Source organism: Spea bombifrons, chromosome 1 (assembly GCF_027358695.1).
Source record: "Spea bombifrons isolate aSpeBom1 chromosome 1, aSpeBom1.2.pri, whole genome shotgun sequence".
Classification (NCBI taxonomy): Eukaryota; Metazoa; Chordata; class Amphibia; order Anura; family Pelobatidae; genus Spea; species Spea bombifrons.
The window spans coordinates 57,258,385-57,277,432 of NC_071087.1; the positions used below are offsets into that span (position 1 = coordinate 57,258,385).

The window sequence follows — 19,048 nt, forward strand, 5'->3', positions numbered from 1 at the left end:
GGCATTTAGAGGGTTAAAAGGTATATCATAGAGCACTCTGCCTACAGAAATGCCTTATGCCCCCAATTTAACACCCCCCCCAAACTTACCGGCGCTTCTGACTCCATCACGCATACACCCTCCAGCTGCCAGAGAGAATTCCATGCACCACTGCGGGGAACTCTCCTCTCTGACAGTCAGGGAGGGTCTGCGCGATGGACCCAGACAACCACCTAACGGCATCTCCTTCCGGCTGCAGTGGAAGTTGCCTACGCGAATCGCGTAGACGTCTACCTGCTGCCCCGACTACACACCAGGGATTCAGAAGCACCAGTAAGTTTGGAGGGGGGTTAAATGGGGTGCATAAGACAGGAGGATCCAGGTCCCCTGCAGTGCTGCGGGGATCTGGATCTTAGTCTCATAGTCAGACATTTGAGGTCTGATTATAAAACGACCCCGATTATAAGACGAGGGGTATTTTATAATCAAGCAAATACGGTATAATATGAGTATGTCTGATGAGTATGCGCACTGGTTGTAGAGATCTTAAAAACATTGTTGTCTGCAGTTCATCACCTTAAAAAACAAGTGAAAGGGAAGCTATGTTTGGATTGTACTTCACATATAATGACTATGATTTCCCTGCCGTGTACTCACATTTTTTACATTTTTTTGGAACTGGAAGGTTCCCCCGATAATCTGTGGAAATTACATGTTTCCATTTTTTAATTTTTTTTAAACTATTTTAATTTTTTTTTCTTATTATTACACATCATATTGTGATTAGAAAGCTGGGCTCCATTGACTTGCATGGTTGAATGCAGTACCTGTGATTAGAAAGCTGGGCTCCATTGACTTGCATGGTTGAATGCAGTACCTGTATTCAACATGCCACAGTTCTCAGGAGTGTCTGGAGAGACCCTCTTGGAAACTTTGCTAACTTCTTTATTTTTTGAAAGGACGCACCGCCATCTTGCGAAAATCTTACAGTGGCGGTTGTGACTGCTCTCCGGAGCGGTCACACCGCGTCCTGGGGTGTGATCGTTTTAAAATCTTTACAGCAATACCATTTAGAGCCATGACGGTACTGGGACATCAATTGTCTCTTGGGTCTATTCACAAAGAAGTCAAGTAGTCAGTCAAGTTTAGGATTAGAATGACTGACCAGTCTCAGCTCACAGATTGACTAATATTGCAATTTGCGAGTACCTGTAACTTTAGGTCTTCTTTTTATTGGTTGTAGAGATCTGAATAACACTGTTGACTCCAAACTTATATATATATATATATATACACACAATATATGTCCAATACATACATGCACTGGTTGTAGAGATCTGAATATCATTGTTGACTGCAGTATTATCCACACCTGGGAAAAAAACAAGTGAAAGCAGCTATTATTGCATTGCACTTCCAATTTAATAACTATGATTGCCCTGCTGTGCCATCCACCCTGTCAGGGCAAAGATGGCACATATAAGCTGTTTGAGGGCACTGACAACCTGGAGCAAAAATGGCACAGGCAGGCTGTTTGGGGTTAGGATGGCACTGATAAGCTGCTTGCAGGCAAAGGTAGTATCCACAAGCTGTTTGGGGGCAAAAGTGACACTGTGGGACATGTTGCTTAGTGAAGTTGGGGCCCCGGGGCAATTCTCGGTCCTGTGGTTTCTAGTTACGCCCTGAAACTTTCTACCTTAAGAGAATAGTTTACAAGCTAGGGAAATGTAATTCCATTGAACACAAATATCTAGCATGATTTCCTCATGTTGTATTGTGAGACAAAACTTTTTTGCTTATGTGAAACTAGATATTTTTAGACCTTTGCAAGACATTTAGATACTTCAGTGTGTAGATTTAAAATATCTTAATTAAATGGATCTCTCTTTAGTTATGTCTTATTTACAATGTTTGTTATGATACCAAAATACATTTAAAGGAGAATTAAAACAATAACCTATGGTCATAAATATTTCCTGCCTGGAATGTTTTGTTAGCACTTGAGTGGGTCTCTTGGGTCAATTCATGAAGAAGTCAAGTAGTCAGGGGCGTACCTAGAGTATTTGGCACCTGGGGCACCCCCTCACACACACACAAAAATTAATGTTGGCAAGAATATTTTTTCACAAAATGTAAACTGTATGTCACCTGAAAAAAATGAACTATTAACTTATAAATAAATAAATTTTATATAAATAACATTTACTTAACAGATATGGTACATCATAACTCCAATTACTATATACTGAGCCAGACATTGACAGAAGTGAAGCATAACCCCCATCACTTATACGGTAAGCCAGACTTTGGCGTGATAGGCCCCTGCCCTTAAAACAGCCTCCCCATGCCACAGCTGCCCCTAAAACAGCCTCTGCATGCCACAGCTACCTCTAAAACAGCCTGCTTGTGCCACAGCTACCTCTAAAACAGCCTGCTTGTGCCACTGCTTCCCCTAAAACAGCCTGCCAGTGTCACAGCTGCCCCTAAAACAGCCTGCCTGTGCCACCACTGCCCTTAAAACAACCTCCCTGTGCACAGAGCTGCCCCTAAAACAGCCTGCTTATGCCACAGCTACCTCTAAAACAGCCTGCTTGTGCCACTGCTTTCCCTAAAACAGCCTGCCTGTGCCACTGCTGCCCCTAAAACAGCCTGCCAGTGCCACAGCTGCCCCTAAAACAGCCTGCCTATGCCACAGCTGCCCCTAAAACAGCATGCTTGTGCCACCTTTGTCCCTGAAGCAGCCTGCCTGTGCCACCGCTGCCCCTCAGACAGCCTCCCCATTCCGCAGTTGTCCCTAAAACAGCCTGCCTGTGCCATTAATTTTCTCATAGGCCTGTAGTTGCCTGACTACTCCCTACTGCCTTTTTTGTGACTGGGCACAGCATTCGCTAATTTTCAATCTTCTGTGACTACTCCCATTAACAATAATTGGTTAAATAAATCTGTTAATTGGTAGTACACCACCAAGCTCTTTTAACAACTAGGGTGTATCCCATCAGGCCCCATTGACTTATTTGTCTTTACCTTAGACTGCTGACGTAAACCCTCTTCCTTTATAAACTCATATGTATCAAGTAACTCAAACTTTTTTCTTAACTTTTTCGTAACCTTCATTTTCCTTCATTGGGCAATTCTCTCTTTTGTGTGTGCTTTGGTAGCTCTTATAACTTGTTTTGCATCTACCTGGGTAATGTTATAGATCTGTTTATCTTTCTCACTGTGTTTTTTTTTTGTAATTACTAAATGATCGCTTCCTAAATATCAATGGTGTAGCTGAGATAACGAGTCATTCAGCAACACTGAACACCCACTCCAGAACGCGCTGTGACTGCTCCGCACGCTCTTGAAAAAAATAAGCAAGACGCTCTTAAGAACTCTGGGTCCCCTTGCAGGTTGAATACAGGTACTGCATTCAATCATGCAAATCAATGGAGCCCAGCTTTCTAATCACAATGTGATTAGTAAAATATTTTTTTAAAAAAAAAATGGGAAGTATAAAAATAGCTAAAACAATAGCAGTGATTTCAGGGGAACCATCCAGTTCCAGCAAAATGTAAAAAAGTCCAAAAATAATAAAACAAAATAAAAAATATTTTATTATTATGAGCAAGTGCTAAAATTAGCTCCATATCTTCCCAAAAATCTTGACATGGAAAGAGTTAAAATAAAAACATTTAAAATACCCAAGGGGTGTCTAGTTTTCAAAAATATATGGTTTGATGTGGCAAAATTGAATTAGCCGGCTTCAAAGATGGCCCACTTAGAACTTGGAGCAGTAGAACTAGATGTCAGAGTTCCAAGTAAAAAATGCACATTTCCTAAATTTGGCATTTTACTTCCCAAACAATCCGACAAACCCATGCATATGGGGTATCACTGTATTTGGAAGATGTTGCTGAACACATATTGGGGTGTTGTTTGACAGTGACATACACCAAGAGCTGTATATCTATACATGAAGTACAATTTTTGTGATAAAAAACACAAAATAAATTAGTACCACAAAGTTTGAAAAAGGGTGGTAGTAGAATTAGTGCATGGAAAGGCATTAAAATACCAGCATTTGAAATATCTTGGGGTGTCTAGTTTTCAAAAATATATGGTTTGATGGGGTAAATTGCATTGGCTGGCTTTAAAGATACCCAAAATAGCACATGGTCAAAAAATAGAATCTATTTAGAAGTTTTTTAATTTCATCAAATATATTATTTTTTTTATAGGAAATTATATGATATGATCAAAATGGTCCCTGAAGAAGCCATTCTTGCACCAAAAAAAACAATATATAGCTTGTGTGGATACAAGCCTTGGTCCCAAATGGTACAAATAAAATAAAACAACCTGGCCCTTAAGGGATTAAATAATACCATTTCTCCTGGACTACATTTAAATGGCCCTAGTCTGATAATGACTCCTTTACACATATTCTCATTTTTGAAAAGTCACTGGATTTTTTCTGACCATTCTCTGCAAACCCTAGAGATGGTTGTGCTTGAAAATCTAAGTAGATCAACAGTTTATGAAATACTCAGACCAGCCCATCTTGCACCAACAACCATGCCACATTCAAAGTCACTTAAATCCCCTTTCTTCCCCATTCTGATGCTCGGTTTGAACTTCAGCAAGTTGTCTTGACCACGTCTACATGCCTAAATGCTGCCATGTGATTGGCTGATTAGATATATATATATATATATATTTAATGTGTGCTTCTTGTGTTGCTCCAAACCTCAAGCAATAAGCCAGTATCAAAACAATTTTGAAACAGGAGGGGGAGACAGGAACGCAGCTGGGTCACGTTGTGTCACATCACCCTGCAGTGAAACCGGACCTAAAGCTGCCGGAGCAGTAAGGCCAGGAGGGTGGATGTATGTATGTTTGTGTTAATGTGAGCATTAATGTGTATGTATTCATGAATGTTTATGAATAAGTGCATGTGAGTATGAATGTCGATGTTTGTGAAAATGAATGTCTATGTATAAGTGTGTGAGCATGAATGTCAATGTACAGTCGTGTGAAAAAGAAAGTACACCTCCTATGGTTTAACATAGCAGGACATAATAGCAATTTTCTGTTTCTTAGCAGGTCTAAAAATTAGGTAAATACAACCTCAGATGAACAACAACAAAAGTAAAGCCAAAACGGAGGGCTCACCGCCATGTGCCCTGTCTGTGGGCTCTCCACAGTGTCCAGAGCAGAGACTTTCTAATTTGTCTGTTTACCTACTACACCTGTGCTGTAGCCTGCCGTGTAACCAGTCCTAATTGTACTTCTGTCCAGCTAATATACTGCAATATAGAATAATCTTGTAAAGCAGCCTTGTATGTGACTCTCTTTGCTCATGTGTTCTTACCAACACAGCGTCTGGCTCAGTAAATGGTGATGGCAGTTAGGCTTTACCACCGTCACTGTCTGGCTCAGTATATAGTGATGGGAATTTATGCTGTACCACTGTCAATGTCTGGCACAGAATATAGTGATGGGAATTTATGCTGTACCACCGTCACTGTCTGGCACAGTATATAGTGTTGGCAGTTATCCTTTCCCACCATCAATGTCTGGCTCAGTATAAACAAAAAGAGAGGTTGGAATGCAGCACTCAGCAGTGAAATGGTGCACGAGCCAGGGTACCACCAAGTCCCTCAATAAATCCAAAATAAAGAAGCAGAGGCTCAGCACTTCAAATAATAAGGTGAGTTTATTTCACACAGGCAACGTTTCGACGCACAGGTCTTGAGAAAGACCTGTGCGTCGAAACGTTGCCTGTGTGAAATAAACTCACCTTATTATTTGAAGTGCTGAGCCTCTGCTTCTTTATTTTGGCTCAGTATAAAGTGATGGTAGTTATGCTACATGACGATATCTGTCGATGTCTGACACAGTATATAGTGAGGCAGTTATGTCATGGTAAATATACTGTTTTATATTTTTCAGATGGCGTTCCTGTATTTATATACCGTATTGGCCCGAATATAGGCCGCACTTTTTTCCCCCACTTTAAGTCTTTAAAGTGGGGGTGCGGCCTATATTCGGGGTCTAGCGCCCGACGCCCGGGACATGCAGTCCCGGGCGCCGGGCAGGCAGCGGGGTCAGGATACAGATCCCCCGCAGCGGTGCAGGGGACCTGTATCCTACTGTCTGATACGCTCAGACAGCCTCCCCTGCCAGCACTTCCCACGGGGGGGTGCCGGCACGGGAGGTTGTCGAAGCGCATCGCGTGGACGTTCACCGGCAGCGGCGATGCGCCGCTGCCGGTGAACGTCCGCATGATGCATTTTACATCCTCCCCCCCCCCGACTTACCAGAGCAGACTCCCGGGTGTCTTGCAGGGCCGGCGGAAGACATCTACGCAATACGCGTATACAACTTCCGGTGCCGGCACTTTCGCCGAGTGCTGGCACCGGGAGTTGTATACACGATGTGCATAGATGTCCCCCTGGAGTCTGCTCTGGTAAGTCGTCGGGGGGGGTTGACAGAGTGGCAGCATATCTCGGGGGGGGAGGACAGAGTGGCAGCATATCTCGGGGGGAGGGACAGAGTGGCAGCATATCTCGGGGGGGAGAGGACAGAGTGGCAGCATGTTTTTTTGGTGCTTTTTTAAAGAAAAAAACTTTTTCTTTAAAAAAGCACCAAACTTTTAGGGTGCGGCCTATATACGGGGACGGCCTATATCCGAGCCAATACGGTATTTATGATTAGAATTACTTGTATAGTTCATTTCCCGCAGAATTTATTTATATATATATATTTAGTAATTCGGAATTTTCTGTGGAATGCTGAGGAATTTAGGTAGAGTATAAGTAGGATATTTTTAATTGAAATACCGTATTGGCTCTATTATAGACCGCACGCGAGTATAGGCCGCACCCTGAAAGTTAGGTGCTTTTTTAAAGAAATGCATGTCCCGGGCGTCGGGCGATACGAATTGCGCATTCCTGCGCTAAACCCCGAATATAGGCCGCACCCTCACTTTAAAGACTTAAAGTGGGGGAAAAAGTATGGCCTATATTCGGGCAAATACAGTATATGGCATTAAAGCAGTTAACCCTTTCTGTGGTCCGCCCCAGTTGCCGCTCATCAGGGAAGTGCCACCACGCCGGCACCCCTCCAGAGACGGACAGTCTCTAGAGGAGCAGGCTCGGTGGGGGGGAAAAAGGATCTCCCTCTAACCGGCTTAAAGCCAATCAAGGGAGCGGGAGGCCTGTTAATGCAGACCTGCGATCCTGCTCCCTTGCGATGCCCGTGGCAACTGATACTGCATCGGGATTTTCTGTCATATCCCGTCACACAACACTGAAGCTGCGCCCACCGCCTTCCATGCTCACTACACCGGAAGGACACAGAAGAAGAAGAGCCAAGAGGAAGAACGAAGAGGAAGAGGAAAAGGAGCTGTAGCGGGAAAAGTGACAATGACAGAGGTAGGTAGAAAACATTCAGTGAGAGTGGATTAGTAAATGTGGATTAGTAAATGTGTGAGAGTGATGGGTGTTATGCTGTAGCCTGTACCATTGCAAATGTCTTGTTCATTATATAATTATGGGAGTTATGCTCTAAAGTACATCATAACTGCCATCACTATATACTATGCCAGACATTACATGCGTATGAGTATTAGTATATGAATCAGTGAATGAATGTTTGTGAATGAATGTGTGTGTGATAGCATGGATGTGTAAGTGTGGGGGGATAGCATGGCATAGGGAGGCTGTAATCTCACTTCTATCATGCCCAGGATCCAGCATGTACTGGCTGCCTGGGCATGATAGGGATGTGATTGCTGGTTTCAGCCAATTGAATGCTGAATTTTCGGTTTCAGTCCAGAATTTTCATTTCTGTGCATCCCTACTATATACTAAGCCAGACACTGAAGTGGTAGGCTTACCCCACATCAATGTTTGGCTTAGTATATAGTGATAGGGGTTATGCGGCATTATTGTCAATGTCTGGCTCAATGTATAGTGATAGGGATTACGCTGCACCACCGTCAATGTCTGCCTCAGTATATAGTGATAGGTATCATGCTGTACCACCGTCAATGTGTGCCTCAGTATATAATGATAACAGATATGCTGTTCCCCTGTGAATGTCTGCCTCAGTTTATAATGATAACAGTTATGCTGTACCACCCTCAATGTCTGTACCAGAATGTTATGATAGAAACTATGAAGTTTTAAAGTGTGTGTGTGAGGGGGTGCCACATACAGGATCCACCCCAGGTGTCAAATACTCCAGGTACCTCACCAAATAGTTAATTGTAATGTAAACCTCATCCCAATAGGCAGGTGGTCAGAAGGCTAGGTTTTTTATATATATAAAATGAAATTGCATCTTTCGTCTGTCTACTTTAAGATAGTAATTGACAAGTCTGGGAAACTCAGTTCCACTGAACACAAATATCAAGCATAATTGTATTGTGAGACGAGAATTTGTTTGTTTAAGTGTCACTAGTTATTTATAGACCTCAAAAATCACACAATGTATACACTTGCAAAATATTTTGATACTTCACTATACAGAGTAAAAATATCTTAGTTAAATGGTTCAGCTTTTCACAACAACATTTGTGAAATATCTAGTGTCAATGTCATCTCATGAATCTCATGCTTTTCTCAATACCCTTTTGGAAATGTTTGCTCATAGATTACATTTAGCACAATTATAATTTATACTTTATGTATAAAAAAAATGTACAACATTATTTTTTGCTTTAACGGTGCTACATGATACTAAAATACATTTAAAAGTGAATTAACATGATAACCTGTTGCTTTTCAAGCAAATGGAATGCATATTTTAAAACGTATTGCACAACAGTGGTACATAGTGGTGATTTAAAATAAAACAAGATTGAAAGATTGAAATCTTACCACTGATGAGGAGACTCTGTGCAGCAGTCACAGGAATTTCTAAAAGTGGAAACAAATTTATGTATCACGCAGACGATTTGTTGTATTGCATTGCTGTTTAAATGTTAAATATCCTTGTCCTCATGTTTTTGTCTTAGTTGTTCTTAGCTCTCTTTTCTATGTAGGTCTTGATTATAAGTGAACACAATGAATGGGAAAAGAGGCATTTAATAAATACAAAAAGTTAATGAAAAAAATTAGTGGAGATCTGGTGTGTATAGTGAGATTGTTTCCTCTTTTGGTTGTCAGAGATCATTTTATGATCAGCCAAGAAACATAAAGGTTGATATAGTGCATACCCGAGAGATGGACAGAGTTGACATCAATGTCAAAGTATGGCACAGATATCGTCTTCAAGTTTGCAAGCAATATTTGTTGAACCAAATCAGGTGATAGAACTTTGGTCTCTGCATTTTCGTTCAATAGTAACACAAATTCTGCAATAACACTCCCAGGCCTGTAAAACAATATGTGTAATTATTATACATAATGAGTATTTATTCAAAGCAGACACTTTTTATTGGGCCAGCACAAAAAACATTATAAAGTCACAAAAGCTTTTAGGATCTCTTCATTAGATGAAATGGCAAATGAAGTACTACTAGGGACATGTTTTTCTATGATGGTCCATAAAACGTATCACCTTTGATTAAAGACATCTCTTTGACAATATCGGCTATATTAATTTCCTTTGTATTATGTTTTACAGACAAAGTATTTAATTGTTTTAATAAGTGTACATTGTTTTTCGGACAATTCATAATAAAATTTAACCTGGTAGATCTTAATTTGGATTTTAAATGCCCTGTATACTTGCAAATGTGGTTTATATTTGCTTGTGCCTTTTCAGACTACCAAGGCACATGATTCCAAATTGTATAGAGCTAGAAGCACTAAATGACTTTAGATATTTAAGTAATTGCATGGTGATGTGGTCGGTAGAAACGAGTGAATAAATGTGTGAGATTGGAGGACGTTTTGTAAAATATACTAGATTAACATAGGATATCTTGTTATCAAGGGTTGGGAAGTGGGCAGGATGTTTTAGTGGCATATGATGGGGAGAGTCTTATTAGCAAGGATCATGGGAGGTCATAAAAAGGATGGCTCTGCTTGGTTCAGGCCTTTTTCAAAAAAATTGATGGGCATTAGTGTGGATCCCAGAAATTGGTGACGTTACCTTTTAAAAATCTCTACACATAACTATAGATTTATACAAGGCCAAATCAGCCCTTCTCCAGTGAGATATTTAAACTGCAACTCTCCTGCAAAAACATCCCATTTAGTAAATAAACCTCAACAGCTACCCGATGATCCATGGATGAAGAATAATCAACTAGGATATTTTGATCTATGGATCTATGAGATTATGTTATTTTCGACAATCTGAATTATAATTTTTATGTCTAATAGGCAAAATAAATTTGTTCAACAAAGCAATGGCACTATATTTTTATGTGGCCACTAGAGGATTGCTAATTAAGTATATTTAAATACAAAAAACTTACTTCAGGTTGGTCACTTTGGACATGTTGAACTGGCTCTTCAGTTCTGAATCTTCAAATGTCTTTGCGAGCTGATGTTTTTAAAATAAGCCAAAGACAATTATACATTCAATATCAAAACACAAAGAGATACCAATTCCTGATCAATGTTTCCGACTTGTAGATAAAATATTTAAATTCTCATCAAAGTTGTTACATTTAGGAAACTCAAAGCAACTTGTTTTCATCAAATTATGGCTGCTGTTTTATACACCTCAGAGACATAAAAAATGCACCATGAGTTTAAAGAATGCTCTTCTGCTCTTCAAAATGAATTGCCCTTTAACCCCTTTAAGGACCAGAACGTTTTTTATTTTTTGCACCTTTCGTGACTAAGGCAGTTTTAACACTTTTATGTTTAAACACAATTTTCTTCTCTCCTATTTAGTGTGCACACACAAGTTATATATTGTTTTTTTAAGGACAAGAAGATACCGTTTTTATCATATCATCTAATTCCCTTAAAAAAAAATTAAAAAAAATATGATGAAAAATTGAACAAAAGCATTTTTTCACTTTCATTTGAAAAATATTTTACTCATCTACATAAGCTTTTATGTATTTTGCAAGTTATAGAGCAATAAGTACAAGTAGCGTTTTGCTATTTCAAAACCATTTTTTTCCCAAATCCGGTCATTCTGCCTCATGTGCTACATGTGTGTACACAGTACCCTGTAGGCTAACGAGCAGACCAGCTGCCTCTGCTTACCTGGGTGTAACCCTTCTCCGTCTGGAGTACCCAGACCTAATCAATGCAACCAACTGAGCCTCATTGACTGGACTGAGCCTGCCTATTTCATCCTGCTCTGCCCTTCAGTCAGGGCCTTTGCATTGAAGTTATAGGACCATTTTGCTCTGGCCCTGGCCCTGGCCCTGTACCTGATCCTGACTTGTTCCTGGCTTCCTGTGTACCCGATCCTGTATTGTTCCTGCCTGTTGCCCTGTCCAGTGGGCTTCCTGCCTGGTGCCCTATCCAGTGGGCTTCCTGCCTTGTGCTCTGTCCAGTGGGTTTCCTGCCTTGTGCCCTGTCCAGTGGGCTTCCTGCCTTGTGCCCTGTCCAGTGGGCTTCCTGCCTTGTGCCCTGTCTAGTGGGCTTCCTGCCTCGTGCCCTGTCCAGTGGGCTCCCTTACAAAAAAATTACTGCAGTTTTTCTGCAGTTTTTTGGACATGAAAAAACTGCAATACTGTACTTTTACTGCAGTATTACTGCACGTTTACTGCAGTTTTACTGCATTTGTACTTCACTGTACTGCATTACTACTGCGTATTTACTGCGCTTTTTTTTTTACTGCAATTATACTGCATTGTACTTCAATGTACTGCAGCTTTATTGCAATTGTACTTCCGTACAAAAATAACTGCAGTAAAACTGCAGTACAGTGAAGTACAAATGCAGTAAAACTGCAGTAAATGTGCAGTAATACTGCAGTAAAAGTGCAGTATTGCAGTTTTTTCATGTCCAAAAAACTGCAGTATTACTTCAGAAAAACTGCAGTAATTTTTTCGTAAGGGCTTCCTGACTTATGCCCTTCCAAGTGGACTTCCTGCCTCGTGCCCTTCCAAGTGGGCTTCCTGCCTTGTGCCCTTCCGGGTGGGCTTCCTACCTTGTGCCCTTCCAAGTGGGCTTCCTATCTTGTGCCCTTTCAAGTGGGCTTCCTACCTTGTGCCCTTCCAAGTGGGCTTCCTACCTTGTGTCCTTCCAAGTGGGCTTCCTAGCTTGTGCCCTTCCAAGTGGGTTTCATACCTTGTGCCCTTCCAAGTAGGCTTCCTACCTTGTGCCCTTCCAAGTAGGCTTCCTACCTTGTGCCCTTCCAAGTGGGCTTCCTACCTTGTGCCCTTTCAAGTGGGCTTCCTACCTTGTGCCCTTTCAAGTGGGCTTCCTACCTTGTGTCCTTTCAAGTGGGCTTCCTGCCTTGTGCCCTTTCAAGTGGGCTTCCTTCCTTGTGCCCTTTCAGGTGGGCTTCCTGCCTTGTGCCCTGTACGTACATTTTCTTGCTAAGAGACTGTTTAACCTGTATTTGCTTGTCCTGCCATAATTTACAATACATTCTGCCATACGTACGTTTCCTTGCTAAGAGACTGTTTAACCTGTATTTGCTTGTCCGGCCATAATTTACAATACATTCTGCCATACCTCCGTTTAACCATATTATACAATACATAGCATTGCCTGGAATTATGCCTGTGGTCTATTCCTTTGTGCCTGTCTGCCTTATCCTCCGGTTAACATGCATCGCCGTGTGCAGACAGAACCCCAGGTATCCCCTGCAATGAGGCTCCTACCCAACCTGATTACCCGGGCCCTGAGACATATTTAAAGCCGTCCAATGCAATTTACCCACATCAAACTATATATTTTTGAAAACTAGACACCCCCGGGTATTTAAGATGCTGGTATTTTAACCAATTCCATGCACTAATTCTACTACCACTCTTTGTCAAATTTTGTGGTGGCAATTTATTTTTATCACACAAATTGCACTTCAGGTGGGAATTTACAGCTCCTGGTATATGGCACTACCAAACAACACCCAATATGTATTCAGCAACATCTCCCAAGTACAGTGATACCCCCCATGCATGGGTTTGTCGGTTTCTTTAGGAGGTAAAATGCTCCCTAGTGCTCATTTTTCAACTTGGAGCTTACTACTACTACTGCCCTTATGTCCTAAGTGGGCCATCTTTGACATACCCAATGTTTTTATGGTTTTTATGTTTGCTTTTTTGCAAGTTAAAGGGCAATGAGTATGAGTAGCTTATTGCTATTTCAAACCCATTTTTTCAAATATGGTCATACTGCCCCCATGTCCAATTTGGGACACAGTTGAAGCCGGTCAGTTCAAATTATCCCATCAAACAATATATATTTGCAAAATAGACACCAAAGGGTATTTTAAATGCTACTATTTAAACCCTTTCCTGCACTAAGTTTACCAACAGCCTCTGTCAATTTTTGCGGTGGATTTTTAAAAAAAATATAAAGACTTGTTATTACTATATTTTGATTGTTTTTAATTGTTTATTTTTTTTAAGTGACAGCACAGACAGACTTAATTTTTTTTTTTTTTTTTTTTTTTTAATTCATTCTTTATTAAATATTTCATTTAAGAACATTAAAACAAACAGAAAACCAACTTCATTCATAAAGTATTAAAGAGTATACAAAAAATGCAGTAAATTACATTATCAAGATGGTGTCAAAATTCAATACCGTAATACTCTTCATACATTTTCTCATACATAATCCCTCACATACATTCTGCTTCCTAGTAAAAAAAAAAAAAAAAAAAAGGGATTTCGAGAGTTTTGAGAATTTTGGTTCCACAGGATTTAGAGAATACTACATATGTATATGTTTATATCAATATTTATATCAATGCATAGGAATTCTATGGCCTTTAGATAATTATTTGAGACCAACGATGCCAAATCAATTCATGCTTCTCTATTATATTAGCCTCTTTAAAAAAGTATTTTTCAGCGCTATATTGTTGTTTTATTTGATTTTCAATCTCTATCCAACTTGGGAGAGTTTGACTTCTCCACTTCCTTGCCAAACTGATTTTAAAGGCTAATAAAACATTAATCCAGAGGATTTGTTCATTCGCATCGATTCTTGGTAAATCGATGTGAAAGAGAAAAGTCTGCGGAGACAATGTTATATTAAACCCAAATAATTTTAAAAATAAATCAGTTAATTGCATTTTTAATTGCGATAGATATACACAGTCCCACCATATGTGTTTGTGTGTACCTGTATCCATTTGGCAGCGCCAGCAGAGAGATCCCTTTACTGGTTGGAATTTTGCAATTCGGACCGGGACCATGTACCATCTATATATAAGTTTAAAGAATTGTTCTTGGAGGTTTAAACAATGAGTTGCTTTCCTAGTGATTCTCCATCCCGTATTCCATACTTGTAAAGATACCGAAAACTTAAAATCTTTCTCCCACTGTTTCTGAGCTTTACTTTTCTTAAGAATTTTAATATCCTTTAAGAAATTCGAAATTCTAGAGATTGTTCTTTCAGAATTACAGGAGGTTATAAATTTATGCCAAGGGGAGGTATCAGGGGGAGGCTGAGATATTAAGAGGTGTTTTATTCTAATATATTTAAATAAATCATTTGAAGGGATTCCAAATACCTCAATCATAGACGGAAAGGAGATGATTTGAGTTCCCATATAGAGATCACCTACCGCCTCTATACCTAACACTTTCCATCTATCAAACATAAGATCCGGAACAAAGGAGGACAGAACCTCTATAGGGCAGTTTTTTGTAAATAGTACCTTATCCTCAAACCTTTTTTGAATTTCATGAAAAGAAGATAAGATATTATTAACTATTAAGCTAGGGATTTTTTCCTTTCTAAACTGTGTGCGAGGCATCCAAAAAAATAAGAATGGATCAAAATTTTTACAAATATCTCTCTCTATATTGTACCATCCTGGTTCCTCTTTGTATTTCACAAGATTCCAAGCTATCATAAAGTTTATTTGGGAGGCTTCATACAGTCTTTTCAAGTCTGGATAACCAAGACCTCCATCTTCTATATCTCTCTTAAGCAACTCTGTTGGTAATCTGACCATTTTTGCCGCCCAAACAAAACGAGAAAATAAATTATCCCAGTCTGTAATCATTTGGTTGGGAACTTGAAAAGGAATTAATCTGAATAAATAAAGAATTTTGGGTATAATATAAGCCTTAAGAATATTAATTCTTCCCATCCAAGAAGACTCGAGTTTTCCCCAATTAAGCAACATAGATTTTACTTCAACAAAGAGTTTTTTATGATTTACGACCGAGATTTCTTCTATCGCTGCTCCTATTTTAATTCCTAGATAATCTATGTATATAGAGAAATCCTTAATCTGGGTCTGTGTTCGAATTAAATTAATCTTTGTTTCTGATAAGTAAAATGGGATTATCTGTGTTTTAGATATGTTGAGTTTGTAGTTAGAATATTGTCCGAACTTCACAACTCCTTCAAGTAAGGCAGGGACAGATATCGATGGAGAAGACATTGTTAGCAGAACATCGTCAGCATAAAGAGTGATACGATAATCATATTTACCAATTTTTATGCCGTGGATGTTCATGGATTTTCTAATAAAAATCGCCAAAGGCTCAATTGTTAGGGCATAAAGCAAAGGAGCCAGCGGGCATCCTTGCCGAGTTCCGTTTCGAATAGGAAACCATTCCGAATCTAACATGGGTCCTTTTATTTTAGCCACCGGATTTGAGTAAAGCGCCATTATAAAACAAAGGGAAAATCCATTGAAACCAAATGCTCGGAGAGTTTCTATTAAAAATCTCCAATTGACCCGATCAAAAGCCTTTTGGGCATCTAGGGCCATTATGACCGAGGGAGTTTTGTTTCTATGAATATTTTCGATGATGTTAAAGATACGTCGGGTGTTTTCTTCACCTGCTCTACCTGGGATAAATCCTGCCTGATCGGGATGAACAAGATCCTTAATTACTTGAGCCAATCTAGCGGCCAGAATTTTAGCGTATATCTTGATATCGATATTAATAAGAGAAATAGGTCTATAATTAGAGACTAAAGTATGATCCTTCCCAGGTTTTGGGATAGGTGATATAGTTACTTCCAACATTTCTCTCGGGAATTCTTTACCTAAAGCAATAGAATTAAATGATCTTAATAAGATAGGAGATACCACCGGGTCTAAAATTTGGAAAAATAATGCTGAAAAGCCGTCTGGTCCAGGAGATTTCCCTCGTTTCAGTGTAGAAATTGCATTTGAGATTTCTTGTAAAGAAAAAGGTTTATTCAGCTCTAATAACTTTTCTTCCGACAATCTTGGAAGATCAAGGTTCTCCAAGAATTGAGTAATATCAACTAAAGGGACAGAAGATTCTGGTAAATTATATAGAGCTTCATAATAATTCTTAAATGCATTACTAATTTGTTTTGGTGATATGCATGTTTCTCCATTATATAGGATTCTTTTAATTTTAAATTGTTGACCTTGGGCTTTTAATCTTTTAGTTAGATCTTTACCTACCCTATTATTAATACAGTACCATCTCGATTTCAATCTCTGAAGTGATATTTCGGTTTTAAATTTAAGTTTAGTCTCTATTAACTTTTCTCTATCCGTTTGCAGAGATCATAAGAGAGATTTTGTTTATTTGCCCTCTCTAATAAAGCCAGGTCTATGTACAGGTCTGCAAGCTCCTTCCCTCTCATTTTTTTCATCCAGGCTCCTTTTTTAATCAAATAGCCCCTTAGAACACATTTAAGTGTACACCAGAGATTCAAGTCTGAAGTCTCCTTGTTATCATTTTGTTGTAAAAAGGACCTTGTTTGTTCTATTAATTCCTCCTTATCTTTATCTCCTTTTAGAATAGTTTCATTAAGAATCCATCGAGATCTTATTTTATAATGGGGGTTATCTTTTATAGAAACATACACTGGAGCATGGTCTGACCATGAAATACTTCCTATCGATGAAGAAATAAATTTTTCTAGATTATGACTTGAAGTTAAAAAGTAATCTATACGTGAGTAGGATTTATGCACCTTTGAAAAAAAGGAATAGTCCTTTTCATCTGGGTGTTGAACTCTCCAAACATCGTACAAATCATGATTAAATAGGGAGGTAGAGAAAGCTTCTGCTTTAGCTTCCAGAGCAATGTCTGTTTTTCGCTTTTTAAAAGATTTACTATCTTTCTCTATATCAGATATACAGTTTAGATCTCCTGCTATAATTAATATCCCTTTCGAAAACTTTTCAATTACTTCCATTGATTTATTTATAAATCTTGTTGATCCCTCAGAAGGAGAGTATAAACTAACCAACGTGTAGGTAACATCATTTATATTACAGATAAGAATAAGCCTCCTGCCTTCCTGATCGATATCATGAAAAACATACTCAAATTTATTCTTAGATGCAATTAATATCGCCACACCCCTTTTTTTGTTGTCCAGAAGAGAGGATGCATAGACATCGCTATACTTGCGATATTTCCATAACAGTTCACTCTTAGCACTTAACCAATGGGTCTCTTGGACAAATGCAATGTCCACCCTTTCTTTCATCAGTGTATTGTATAATAGAGACCTTTTATACGGAGAATTTAAACCCTGTGCATTGATTGTAAGTAACTTAAGAGACATATATATTGCGAGTTTCTGTGGAACCAGTTTTTACATTAATTCCCAGAGTCTTCCTCTTCTCAAAAATCCCTAATTTTGAAGCATCATTCCTTAAACATTCACACACATATAAAACATTCATTCTATTCGTGCCATGAAGGAAAGACCATATTTCCGTCATTAGCAAGAAAAAATTCTCTGATCCAACAGAGAAGTGTTAGCGTATCACCAAACCGGTGAGCAGAGAAAGAGAGGAGAAAAAAAAAAAAAAAAAGGATTATAAGAATTTCAAAGAATTTGTGTATCGCTCTTTTCTTTATAGGACTTACACAAGACGCTATATTTATCACTTAATATGAATTTTCAATATCCTTAATAAATAACTATAAATTCCAATACAAGTCTAGATATTCAATAATTAAGGATAGATTCCATAGATCTACGTCAATAATATAGAAATAGTTGCAATCAAGAAATAAAAAAAAAAAAAAAAAAAAAAAAAAAAAAAAGATTAAAACTGAGTTAAGGCGAAGTTCAAAATTCTTTAAAAATCTAATTGGATTTAATTCAATGTGTTCAGTGTAATTACCATAGATAAGAATCTATAGTCATGTGAATATTACTAATAATATATATGTATATCTGTGAGTTCCGTGAATATTGATATAGTAATGTGTATATATAACTATAAATTCAAAAAATTTTTATAGTGTTATTATATTCTTAGACCTTGCAAGATCCAAAGAGAGATGTGATTATTTGTTAAACAATGTTTACAACTCTACTAAATTTAATTCAAAGTGTAACTATAGTCATGTGTATATTGATGTGTTAATCTGTGTCTATTACCCCGAGTAATCTATCTTACTTGTTACCTTACTTCAATACTTAAGTTAGTACCAAAAAAAAAAAAAAAAAATATAGATAAAAAAAAAAAAAAAAATTATATATATATATTTTTTGTAGTGCTATTGTATTCTTACACCTTACAAGATCCAAAACTAAATTTAATTCAATGTGTTAAGTGTAATAAGTAGCTATAATCATGTGAATGTGAATATTATTGTGTTAATCTGTGTCTATTACCCCTATTACTAAGTCTTACTTGATACCTTACTTAAATACTTAAATAGGTACCCATACAAATATTAATGTATATGGGAAAAAAAAAAAAAAAAAAAAAGGAAGTCGTGGAAGGATATTCACCCCTGTTAAATCATAGATTGTAGCGAGACAAGTGGCTTAAGATAGCTTCCATTTGGAAACATATTCCTCCGCCTGTATATGATCGTTACAGATGTACGTCTTTCCCTGATATACAATTCTCAATTTTGTAGGAAAGCCCCAGGAGTACAAAATATTATTTCGCCGAAGGCATATAGTAATGTCCATAAATTTCTTTCTTTGAAGCCTCGTTGTTCGTGAGAGATCCGGAAATGTTGATAATGTTGCGAATTTTCCTATTTTAGAGGGGTTTTTCCTCATTTCTT

The 19,048-nt window shown here is 38.4% G+C and overlaps 1 protein-coding gene across 1 annotated transcript in view; it reads right to left on the reverse strand.

Moving 5' to 3' along the window:
* LOC128488928 (transmembrane protease serine 11A-like) overlaps nt 1–19,048 on the reverse strand; it is a 33,215-nt gene that overhangs the window by 8,910 nt on the left and 5,257 nt on the right. Inside the window, exons 4-7 of the mRNA XM_053461703.1 lie at nt 10,394–10,461; nt 9,185–9,342; nt 8,847–8,885; nt 1,298–1,351 (exon numbers count right to left, since the gene is read on the reverse strand). Of these exons, the coding sequence (XP_053317678.1) occupies nt 1,298–1,351; nt 8,847–8,885; nt 9,185–9,342; nt 10,394–10,461 (319 nt within the window). The remainder of the gene's footprint in view (nt 1–1,297; nt 1,352–8,846; nt 8,886–9,184; nt 9,343–10,393; nt 10,462–19,048) is intronic.